This window comes from Canis lupus, chromosome 10, assembly GCF_003254725.2.
Source record: "Canis lupus dingo isolate Sandy chromosome 10, ASM325472v2, whole genome shotgun sequence".
NCBI classification, from domain to species: Eukaryota; Metazoa; Chordata; class Mammalia; order Carnivora; family Canidae; genus Canis; species Canis lupus.
The window spans coordinates 23,123,399-23,135,769 of NC_064252.1; the positions used below are offsets into that span (position 1 = coordinate 23,123,399).

A 12,371-nucleotide genomic window follows, 5' to 3' on the forward strand; every position below is an offset into this window, starting at 1 on the left:
ATGTAATTCCACCTAGATCTTTCTCATGGGGCGGGGGTGGGGGGGAGGTCTGTGTGTCTGTCTCCTGGGCGCCTGGCAGGACACGAGACAGGAGCAGAGGGCAAGTGCGGGTGAAGTCAGGCCCTGGCCCGGCCTCACCCCAGCGCTCAGAGGCATCCCACTCCCCTTCTGTCTCGGACCACCTGTCACTCCAGCCTTGGAGCCTTCCACGGAGGGTGGAGGGTAGCAGCCCCTGGCCGTGACAGCGCGGTCGTGAGGAATCCAACAAGCCAAGGTCTGAAACGCATCCAAGGCTCTGATCCCGTCAAGGGAGCTGATAGCGATCGGACGCTTCTGCGCGCCTGCCTGTCTGGTTTGGAGGCACGACTGTTGCTCCCTGCACCGCGCCTGGGCTGAGAAATCAAACAGAAACCACGTGGGGGCGTCCCAAGCCCCCGCACCCGCGAGGCACAGCGACGTCTACACTGCGTCGCCGCTGGGTCACCAAGGTCGCGGGCTAGCGGCCGCGGGGCTCCGCAGGCGCCGGGGTCACTCCCGGCCCCGCCGCGCAGGCGCGCGAGCTCCCGGAGCCCGGGCGGAACCCGTCCCCGCGGAACCTTTCTCCCCGCGCCCGGGGGCGGCCCGCCCGGCGGGAAATGCGTGAGGGGCCGCGCCCTGCGCCTCGGTCGCCCGGGTAACGCGCGGCCGGCGGCGGCCTCACCATGAGCCTGCGGGGCGCGCGGGCCGCGCGGGCCGCGTGGGCTCGGGGCTGGGGCGCGGGCTGCCGCCGCGGCGCCTCGGACCTCCCGCGGCCCCCGCCGCGCGCCGTGGACGTGGCGGAGCTGCTGCGAGACGCCACGGTCGCGGAGGAAAGGCCGCGGGCGGCGGAGGCGCGGCGGCCGCCGGGCCAGTGCTCGGTGCTGCTCTTCCCGGGCCAGGGCAGCCAGCTGGTGGGCATGGGCCGGGGGCTGCTCCGCTTCCCGCGCGCCCGCGAGCTCTACGCCGCCGCCCGCAGCGTGCTGGGCTACGACCTGCTGGAGCTGAGCCTGCACGGGCCGCAGGAGGCCCTGGACCGCACCGCGCACTGCCAGCCCGCCGTCTTCGTGGCCTCGCTGGCCGCCGTGGAGAAGCTGCAGCACCTGCAGCCCGCGGTGAGGCCCGACGGCCCGCGGCCCGCGGGCGGGATGGGCGGGGCCGGGGGCTCCAGGTGCATCGCCTCGGGGAGGCCTCGCGGTTCGCACTGTGCGGGGGTGGCGGCGGGGCGGTGGGGATGCGGCGCTATGAAGCCTGCGTGTCGGGGGAGGGGCTTGGCAGCCCAGGGCTGGGCTCAGCTTTGATTTATATTATTTTTAGAGATTTCATTCATTCATGAGAGAGGGAGAAGCAGGCACCCCGCGGAGAGCCCCTGCAGGACTCGATCCCAAGACCCCGGGATCACGCCCTGAGCCAAAGGCAGACGCTCCACAACTGAGCCACGCGGGTGCCCTGATTTGGCTTATTTTTTAAAGGTCATTCATTTTTATTTAATTCTTTTAAAGATTTTATTTATTTATTCATGACAGACACACAGAGAGAGACAGAGGCAGGGACACAGGCAGAGGGAGAAGCAGGCTCCCTGCAGGGAGCCCGATGCGGGACTCGATCCCGGGTCCCCAGGATCATGCCCTGGGCCAAAGCAGCGCTAAACCGCTGAGCCACCCGGACTGCCCCAAAATTTTATATATATTTATTTGAGAGACACAGAGCAGGAGTGGCAGGGGGAGGAGGAGAGGAAGAAGCAGATGCCCTGCTGAGCAGGGACCCTGTCACCGGGCTCCATCTCAGGACCCCGAGATCATGACCTGAGCCAAAGGCAGACCCAACCGACTGAGCCTCCCAGGCCCTGCTGTGTGTCCTCTTCTAGCCAGAGCTCCAGGCCAGTGGCTCCTGGTTCCTTGAGCCTCTGAACACCCTGTCAGCTCTCACGTGCAGAACCTGGGACCGAACACCCCACCCATCCCCTAAAGAACTTGGTCTCATGTCCCACATCTGTCACCACAGGTTATTGAGAACTGTGTTGCTGCTGCCGGATTCAGTGTGGGAGAATTTGCAGCCCTAGTGTTTGCTGGAGCCATGGAATTTACTGAAGGTACACAGGAAGGGGTTTGGTTTTGTGCCAGGGTGTTCTCTTGCTGGGCTCACTGGGGACCAAGGACACTCAAAAATAATTCTTGGAGCCACTTGGGTGATAGAGAAGGGAGCACATGGATGAGAATGACATTGGAACCTGAAGACCAGACTTCACCTTGATTCCCTTTTTTGTTGTTGTTGTTCTTTTTTGTTTGTTTGTTTGGCTTTGGTTTTTTTTTTTGTTTGTTTGTTTTTATTCCCTTTAAAGCCTGATGGGTTCATTGGAGATTTTCTTTCTTTTTGTAATCTCCTGAACTCTGCTTGCCTGTCTCCCACACTGTCCTGGGTGCCTCAGTCCACTCCCACATCACCAGTGCCTGTGACCCTATCAAAGGCCTGCAGATGGTCACGGAATGAAAAAGTAAATGAATGTTTGATCTTGAGCATATCAGTTTCGCTCAAGATGTTTGCTCCTTAGTGAAACCAGTTAAACTGTTTTGCTTATAGTTAAATATGGGCAAAGGATGTGAACAGACCTTTCTCTAAAGAAGATGTACAGATGGGGATCCCTGGGTGGCGCAGCAGTTTGGCACCTGCCTTTGGCCCAGGGCGCGATCCTGGAGACCCGGGATCGTATCCCACATCAGGCTCCCGGTGCATGGAGCCTGCTTCTCCCTCTGCCTGTGTCTCTACCTCTCTCTCTCTCTCTCTCTGTGTGACTATCATGAATAAATAAATTTAAAAAAAATTAAAAAAAAACAAAGAAGAAGATGTACAGATGGCCAACAGGCATGTGAAAAGATGTTCAATATCACTAATCCTTAGGGATGTGCAAATCAAAACCACACTGTGTGGCAGCCCCGGTGGCGCAGCGGTTTAGTGCTGCCTGCAGCCCGGGGTGTGATCCTGGAGACGGGGATCGAGTCCCACGTCAGGCTCCCTGCATGGAGCCTGCTTCTCTCTCTGCCTCTCTCTCTCTCTGAATAAATAAATTAAAAATCTTAAAAAACAAAACAAAACAAAACCACACTGAGGTACCACTTGATTCCCAATAGGATGGCTTCAGCTAAATATATAATGGGGCACCTGAGTGGCTCTGTCAGTTAAGCATCTGCCTTCGGCTTAGGTCATGGTCCCAGGGTCTTGGGATCAAGTCCTGCATCACAGGGCTCCCTGCTCAGTGGGAGTCTCTCCTCCCTCTGCCATTCCCCCTGTTCAGGCTCTCTCTCTCTCTCTCTCTCAAATATTTTTAAAAATATATAATAATAATAAAAAATTTTAAATTAGTAAGTGTTGGCAAGAATGTGAAAAAATAGGACCCTCAGACACGGCTGGCGAGAATGTAAAATGGTGCAGCCACTGTGGAAACCAGTTTAATGGTTCCACAAGAAGTTACACATAGAATTACCATATGGCCCAGTGGTTCTGTCTGCAGGTATATACCTAAAAAATGAAAACATATGTTGATACAAAAAAAACCTGCACACAAAAGTTCATAACAACATTATTCAAAATAGCCCAAAGATGGAAACAATCCAAATGTCCCTCATCAGATGAGTTGGTAAGCAAATTGCACTCTGTCCATGCAATGGAATATTCTTCAGCCATAATAAGGAATAAAGTGCTGATACATGCTACAACATGGATGAGCCTCAAAAGCATGCTCAGTGAAAGAAGCAATCCCTTTTATATGAAATGTCCAGAATATGCAAATCCACAGAGACAACAGATTAGAGATTATGGGGGCAGAGGAAAGGAGAAATGGGGAGTGGTTCCTTCATGGATATGGGGTATTTTATGGAGGGATGGAAAGTTTTGAAACTAGAATGAGCTGGAGGATGCATATTATAAATACAACAAGTACCACTGAGCCATAGACTTAAAACTCATTCTATTTTTTTTAAATTTATTTTATGATAGTCACAGAGAGAGAAAGAGAGAGGCAGAGACATAGGCAGAGGGAGAAGCAGGCTCCATGCCCCAGGAGCCTGATGTGGGATTCGATCCCGGGTCTCCAGGATCGCACCCTGGGCCAAAGGCAGGCGCCAAACCACTGCGCCACCCAGGGATCCCCAAAACTCATTCTATTTTATGACTTTTACTTCAGGGTTTTGGAAAACAGTATTATAGCACTGGTAAGGAAACAACTAAAAAATGCTGCATATTCACACCTCCTAGTAAAACTTTTATATACATAGAGTTTTCTGTGCACATAATTTGCAGTTATAGCAGATGTATATCCTGTGTTTTTTCACTTGACATTTTGCATAGTTAACGCCTGCACGGGAAGACTTCACGTGCCCTCTCCACTTTTCCCCTGTGTTCTTTGCTACTTCCTACCTCAGGCTCTCAGTGGATTTGCTCCAAAGTTTGCTCCCTACCTGGGTGAGGGCCCCACAGTCCAGTACAACTGTATGGACATGCAGAGTGAAGGAAGATGTATTAGGAAGGGTGCAGGGTGTGCTCCTCAGACCTTCCCTGTGGTCCCAGGAAACCCTGGACGGCCCCTTAACTTGTCCTCAGTCCACTCATCCCCTCCCCCAGGGAGAGGACCCAGGACCAGGATGACAGATGTCCAGTCATTACAGGCCATTCTTATGTCACGGTCACTGGAACCACCTTCCCCGGGCACAGCCCAGGCTTTTCACCTAACACTTGAGCTGCACTGAGCCAGGAGCTCTGCATTTCCGTTCATCTGCCTTGGCAGTGTCAGCTTCTACAGCTCCAAGTAGGGGCAGTAAAACTTGATTTATGAGAATCCTATGTTACTGAAACTGATTCCCAGTTTTTACAACAATCTAGGTAGATTAGATATTATCCTCATTTTATTAACTGAAAATTTGACCCGAAAGGTCATGACTTGCCCAAAACAGTATGGCTCAAGGTCTGCTCCTTGGCACCCTGCTCCCTGCCTCAGGGTTTCTCAACTGCAGCACTGTTGACATTTTGGACCAGGTAGTAACTTGTTTTGGGTGGAGCTGTGCATTGTGGGATGTGGAGCAGCATCCCTGACCTCTACCACCAGATGTCAGTAGCGAGCACCCCTCCCCACACGTGCACAGGCTTCGCGATTGCGACAGAACCACCAGCCTCTATCAAGCCGGCTTTAAAGCTGGGAGCTCCACGGTTTCGTGTGTAGAGCGCCAAGGACAGCGCCCCCTTTCTCAGGATGGTGGCGCCATCCCCATGTGCTAGATGGAGATGCGAAGAACGGAAGAACCGTGGCCTTGTGGACTGGTGACAAACACCAGTGTCCGCGTCTCCAGCGTACAGCGCAGAGCTTGGGCTTTGTCTTTCAGCTCCAGGCTTCCCTCCTTTGTTCCGTGCCCTGATTTTTCCAAATGCGCTTCTCTCTGGATAGGTCTGTATGCGGTGAAAATCCGAGCAGAGGCCATGCAGGCAGCCTCGGAAGCTGTCCCCAGCGGGATGCTGTCTGTCCTCGGCAAGCCCCAGTCCAAGTTCAGCTTCGCCTGTTTGGAAGCCCAGGAGCACTGCAAGACTTTGGGCATAGCGGACCCCGTGTGTGAGGTGGCCAACTACCTCTTTCCTGATTGCAGGGTGATCTCAGGACACCTGGAGGTTGGTGCCAATGGGAATAGCCTTCCGAGACAACCAGGGCGGTAGGGAGGGTTGAATTGTCCCACCCACACTCGGGGGAGGGGAGGGGGTGATGGGTGCTCTGCCAAGCCGTGATCTTTGGAGGAAGTATTTGAGCAGGGGTGGGAGGGGTGGGGTGGCAGGAGGCCAGGATCCGGTCTCACTCCACGTTGCATAGACAAGGACCCTGGGCAAATCCCCTCGCCCTCTTGAAGGTAAAGGTGTTGGGCCAGATGATCCCCAGGGCCTTCCTGTAGTAAATTCTGGGGTTCTCACAACCTCTGATCTGATCCTCTTTAGCAAGAGGAGAAGCCATTCCTGCTAGGTTTTCCCACCCCACTGTGCCTTTTCTTAAGTGTCTGTTTTTACCCCTTTCCTTCTGTCCTTCCTTCCATTCACTGCTTCCCTAGATGTTTCTAAAGCAGCTCCTCTGTAACCAGCACTGAGGGCACATGGTCTGATAAGCTGGGAACAGGGACCATGGGTTTGGGGGCACAGTAAGGGTTGGGCTGGCTGCCAGAAGGCCTGAGGATGCAGCACCAAGAGTGGTGCTTGGAAGTAAGTCCGCCAGGAAGAGGACATCCCCAGCGGAGAGACAGTGAGCGGCCAATGGAAGAGGGCAGGTCTGTACCGAGGCCGCGGCCCTGGAGTGCCAAGCGGGTCCACGCAGGGTCTCGCCTGAGGGGCTGCTGGTGCAGGGCCAGCGTCTGCACAGCTCATGTCACCTAGGCCTTGCAGCCAGCCTGTGCTCCCCAGAAAGGAGTCCCGTTTTACACACAAGGAAGCTGAGGAAGAGTGAGAGGCCAGTGCTTAGAGATGTGGAGGTGGCCTGGAGGCCTGGCCTGTCTCATTCTAGAACCTTCTGTCTCCACTCAGCTGCTCTCAGTCTATCATCCCCTGTGAGGCCTTGACAGTATGCCAGGGGTCTGTGTGAATCTCCCTTGAACCAGTGAGTCTCTCCTGTGACAGTTCTGAGAAGATAGGAAGATCAGTGACAGTGGCCCTGTGTTGATCGTATTGCTGGTTGCTCGTTCCCATTAACAGCCTTGGAACAGCCCAGAAGTGAGTGGGGAGGGGCCCCAAACCAGGGCAGGCATCTCCCCACACAGCTCCCAGACAGGTACGCAGGATGACAACTGCTGGGATTCCCAGGGGGGTTAGCCTTCTGGTGCAGTTGGAAGTGCCAAGGCAAAGAGCTCAGGTGAGGGCACGGCCTTCCCGGAGCAGGACAGTCCCTTTGCAACAGCTGATGTGACATAAACCCCTTGGCCTCTGCTAAACCAGAGCCTGGGCTGAGGGCCAGCCTCCCACACCCTGAAGCTGTTGGCTGGGCTCCTGTGGCCCCAGCCTGGGACGAAAACTGACTCTGAGATGCTGAAATGATGCTGGAAGTGCCACCGAGTAGCCACCCATGCAGGTGCCGCTGACCAGACAGTCCAGTCATGGTGGGGAGGGTCTGAAAGGCCTGTGATCAGAGGGGCTCCTGGGTGCCCCTCAGTGAGATGGGGATGGAGGGAAGTGGTAGGGTAATGACGTGAAGCGTCAGGACAGGCTGGACTCTGCTGCAGTGACAGGCGGCCCAGACCCCTCTGTGCTTCCCACAGGAGTGGGTCACACTGCCGTCACACTTTGCTTCCCTATGCTGAGCTCTGCTCCACTTCGCTTTCACCAGCGCTCGGGCCAGCAGCAGCCTGTGTGGGACGCCGACAGACTCGGCTCAGGATGGTAAGACGTGGTGAGCCACAGGCTGCATTGGTGATGCCCAGGTGGATCTGTCCACCTGCAGGGACGGGCCACAGAGATGGGCGACAGGTGCCATCTGACCAAAAGTAGGAATCCTTCCTACCCTTTGGGGACACAAATAGCTAACCTATTACAGACTTTTTATTTTATCACTTTTTAAAGATTTTATTTATTCATGAGAGACAGAGAGAGATAGATGCAGAGACACATGCAGAGAGAGGAGCAGGCTCCCTGCGGGGACCCCGATGCAGGACTTGATCCTAGAACCCCAGGGTCAGACCCTGAGCCAAAGGCAGACGCTCACCCACTGGTCCACCCAGGCGTCCCAGGTTACAGGTCTTTTAGTGTACGTGGCTGGGCTCGGCATATGAGGTCATTGCTGACCCTCATGTAGTGCCTGTGCGCCAGGCGGAGTTCTCCTCCATAGCCTGAGTTAACTGTTGTCCGCCTTTTATAGATGAGGGAACCGAGGCCCAGAGGTGAGACAGAGGGAGACAGGCTCGTCCAAGGTCATGCAACTGCTGGGACCTAAGCTCACCCTCCATCTTCCAGGGAACAGCAGGCTCAGCCTCTGCGTGGCTGTAGATGGTGGCGGGCCAGAGACGGGGCCAGAGACAGGCAGACAGACCATGTAGTGCAGGGGAAGCCCTCGGGCAGAGCTGGTGGAGGGCTGGCAGGGGGGCAGGCCTGGCTGTGTCCTGAGGCCATATGGTCTCTGAAAATGTCTACTATTTTTAAAATATTTGCAAATTATGTTATTTGCAAACAGCTCTGAGGTGGAGCCTGTTAGCTGGGAGGCCCTTTCTAGGCTGAGACGCCCTTCAGGGGAAGGGTTTTGGCTTCAGGGACAGAGCTCTTGACTTCTCGAGAAGTCAAGACGAGGGGGTTCTGATAGAAATGACGCCTGGAGTCTCTTGAGTTCTTATCTTGAGGGTTATGAAGCAGTAAGAAAACGGGCCTATAATTGAAGACTAGGTAGCATGTTCTCCTTTATCCGACCTTTACACCTCCTGCCTGACCGCGTCCCAGCAACCTCGTGAAGCAGCTGAAGTTGTGCCCACTTTGTGGATGACAAGAGTTCAGAGGTTGAGTGGTTTGCCCCAGGCGCCCGGGCTGCTGCATGAGGCGCTGGGGTGGACCAGGCTTCCCGGCCTCCATCTCTCTCTAGCCACCTGCCCAGCTGGGGGGTAGGAATGGTCATAGCCCCAGGGGAGGACTTCGGGGCCGCTGAGTACACAACTGATGTGTTCTGGAACAAAGAGGTGAAGTGAGCCAGTCCTCGCGGCTCTTTGCAGGATGAAACAGGCAGATGGGTCAGAGCGTCTTCTATCCACAGGACCGAGCTGGTGCCAGTGGTGGCCGCCTCGCCGTGTGGTGCCTCCCCTAAGATGTCCTTGGCTTAAACTTCTTTCTTCTTCTCCCAGGCGCTGCAGTTCCTCCAGAAGAATTCCTCTAAGTATCACTTCAGGCGCACCAAGATGCTGCCCGTCAGCGGTGGGTTCCATACGCGCCTCATGGAGCCAGCCTTGGAGCCCCTGACCCAAGTCCTAAAGTCGGTTGGTGTCAAGAAGCCTCTGGTTTCCGTCCACTCAAACGTCGATGGGAAGAGATACATGCATCCAAAACACATCCAGAAGTTGCTGGTGCAGCAGGTGGTCTCCCCGGTGAAGTGGGAGCAGACGATGCATGCCATATACGAGAGGAAGAAGGGCGTCGAGTTCCCCAAGACTTTTGAAGTCGGACCTGGGAAGCAGCTGGGAGCCATCCTGAAGAGCTGCAACCTGCAGGCCTGGAAGTCCTACCAGAACGTGGAAGTGCTGGCGGACGACGATGGCGGGGCCTAGAGCAGGCCCCAGAGCAGGCCGAAGGAGTCTGCGGTGCCGGGGGAGGGGCGGGGGGCCCAGGGGGTGCTGCTCTGGGCCTGGGCCGCTTTCTCCGAGGTGATTGGGAGGCTCTGTGTGCAAAGTGCTTTGACGGCCACTTGAAAGGCACTGAGAGGATTTCTTTTTTTTTTTTTTTTTTGAGAGGATTTCTTTTACTGGACCAGGTCCGGCTCTCCCACTCGCCCCCGCCTCCCCCAGGCATGTTCCGAGGCTCGGGCAGCAGCCCTGCTGCCAGAAGTCTTGGTGAGGACCTGCTCCGCCTCCCCCAGCTCTGGTCTCAGGTGGCTGCTCTGTAAGGGGCTGAAGGCACCTGGCGGGCGGGCATGTTCCAGGGCCTGGGAAGGCTCAGCCCAACGCCTATCACGCCCTGGTGTGGCCATGAGGCAGGCCAGAGCCAGAGCAGCTCCTCCACTGCCCCGCTGGCCTGTGCACACCCACGGCCAGAATCTTAGCCCCATGGTCACTGAACGCAAGGGGCTTTAAGACACAATTGGCCTTGGCGGCCGTTCTGTCCACCCCAACACTCAACAGGTGGGAGACCCGGTCCCACATTTGTTTATTTCCCAACAGTGTTGAGTGTGCCTGCTGTATGCCTGTGAGTGGCCTCTACCCTCTGCTGGGGAAGAGGGTCCCGAGCAAGGCGGGAAGGGTTTGGGGAGGCTGGGCGCTTGGTCTCCCCACGCCCCTGGCATCCCCTCAGACGGTGATCGCGGACTGTCTCCCGTGTGCCCGGGACCTGCTGTGGCACAGGCTGCCCTCAGAGCTTCTCAGCCAGCTCCACACTGGGAGCAAAGCGCAGGTTCTCTGTGGATGCCGCTCCTGCCCTGATACTAAAAACGAGTAATTCTAAGCTTCTCGGGGTTTTGTCATTAATCCGCAATCGTGGGAAAACCTCACAGTACGGAATCTCTGCATCTGTCCGTAAATGTGGCTGTTGTGTAGACTCCTGTCAAATCCTGGGGAGCTTCCTCATTTTTAATTCCATGGTGTCTCTCAACAGGGGCCCCGTTGGCCTCTGGGCAGACCTGTTACACACACGGTGCGGGCAGCCGCCCTGGCTCCTGGCCACTCCGTGCAGGTAGCTCTTCAGGCGTTGTGACCCCCTGACAGGCCCCCGTGTGTCCGCCGCCCCGGCCGAGCCCCTGCACATAGGGCCATGGAACCCGATCTTCACCACGGCCTGACATGGAGGGTTCTTTGGAGTTCAGTGACGAAATAAGGATCTCTTCAAAATCTCTTGTAGAAGTTCTCAAACATTCACAAAGAACCTTGCTAGTATCTTTAGAGTGTGGATCCTGTCTGAACCCCCTTCTCCGAGCGCTGTAGTAGCAGGAAGCTCTGAGAGGAGACTGGCCGGGCTCCCCAGTCTGGGCTTCCGTTCTCGCCGTGCTGCAGGCTGGATGGTATCACGGGGCCACCCTCAGCTCGAAGGAGCATGGTCCACGGTCCCACGTAAGGGAGCTGCAGAGGCAGTGGAGGGGGAGTTCCCACGTGGCAGGCCTTGCTGCTTCTATGGGCACAGCCCTTTACCTCAGGGCCCAGGATGGCGCTCTCAGGCCCATCCCTACTCGAAGGCACAGCAATTGAGGGACATAGGGTGCTGTCCTAAGGAAGGTTCCAGAAAGCTGGCCACGTCTCTGCCTGCACTGCAGGGGCTTCCTAGTTTGGGGAACCCAGGGGTGCAGGAGCCCTGGGAGCCCGGGCCAAGGTGGATGGGGCCTCCTCCTGCCCCTGCAGACTGAGTTGGGATGAGTGACAGAGGCATAGGGTGCTGAGGGGAGTTATGGGGAGCCCAGGGTCTGGGGTGTGGGCCTTAAGGGTGGTGGTGGATCCTACATCCTGCTCCTTGGCAGGTCTGGGCTAGTTCCTGCCCCCTGAGGAAAGTAGCCCACGCCATTGCTCCCACGGTGCTGGAGGCAGGAGTCCCACCTTCCACCACATTTGGGTCCCGTGCCAGTGGAGGCCCTGGGCCTGTTTCTCTCCAGCAGCTCGCCTCCCTCAGTCCGCCTGGAATGGGGTGCTGCTTCCCTGCCTGGCAGAAACGGATCTCCCTGGGCACCTTCTTCCTAAGAGAACAGATCTTGCCTCTTCATTCCTAAAAATCTTGACTGGCCCAAGGGCCTTGATCAAAAGCCTCTGAAACCGCAAAGGCGATAGGGCCCCTTGTGCCCTGGCAGCCTTGTTGCCTCCTCTGGGAAGGCGCTTCGCTGTTTCCAGCAGCCTCCACCCCAGGGGATAGGGGCTGTGTCCAGGCACTGCCCCTGGGACCTGCTGCAGAGGAGCCGCAGGAGATGGGGGCCTCATGTGGAGGTGACCGCGTCACCCCTGCCCCCTTCCTGGGAGGGATGGGCCTCTAGTCTTTCCTTTCTGGGGTCGGACAGTCAAGATTTCTGGTATCGCTGTTGCTTAAGCATCTGTCCGCAACTTGTGCAAGTTGCCACGTGGACCAGCCAGACTGGGTTTGACTGTGACCCCTCCCCGTGGGCCTCAGCATCTTACTGCCCCATGCGGCTGGACTGGCCAACGGTGACGGTCAGAGGATCCCACTGCCCCTCTGGTCAAGCCCCTTACTTCTCTGCTTTGAGCAGATGAGTGAAGTGGCTGCAGCTGGCACCTCCTGTGGGGGCGCAGCAGCAGTGGGCAGCTCCTCACAACCCCAGGGTTGGCATGAACCGGCAAGACAGGGAGTCACACCTCCATCAAGCTCAGCCAGGGCTCCCACCCCAGGGCCTTTGTATGTGCCACTCCCCCTAGCTAGGTGACCCCTTCCCTCGTCTCCTCCACAGCAGCTCCTCCAGCCAGCCTGGTCTGTGTCCCATCCACCCCAGCCTGTTTCTGTCCTGTTGCCTCCAGAACACAGCCCACAGCTCTTCTGTGCTTTTTTCCCTCCCCCAAAAACAACGATTAGAGGGGCCAGGTCTTCACATCCCCGGAACTTGTGCCCAAGCCTAGCACAGTAGGGGCTCCCCTGACATCCATGGGTGGGGAGAATGCTGCAAACCCTAGAACACCTGGGGAGGGAGGTCCCCAAATTCTGCAAGGAGAAGCCTCTGCATCAGC

General features: G+C 56.5%; 1 protein-coding gene across 1 annotated transcript; it reads left to right on the forward strand.

The window, feature by feature from the left end:
* Nucleotides 1-669: 669 nt before the first annotated feature.
* Nucleotides 670-10,161, forward strand: MCAT (malonyl-CoA-acyl carrier protein transacylase). The gene is made up of 4 exons (XM_025457339.3): nt 670-1,130; nt 2,020-2,107; nt 5,450-5,667; nt 8,853-10,161. Exons 1-4 carry the CDS (start codon nt 702-704, stop codon nt 9,270-9,272), a joined length of 1,155 nt encoding a protein of 384 aa, XP_025313124.1. The 5' UTR covers nt 670-701; the 3' UTR covers nt 9,273-10,161.
* The last annotated feature ends 2,210 nt before the right edge of the window (nt 10,162-12,371 follow it).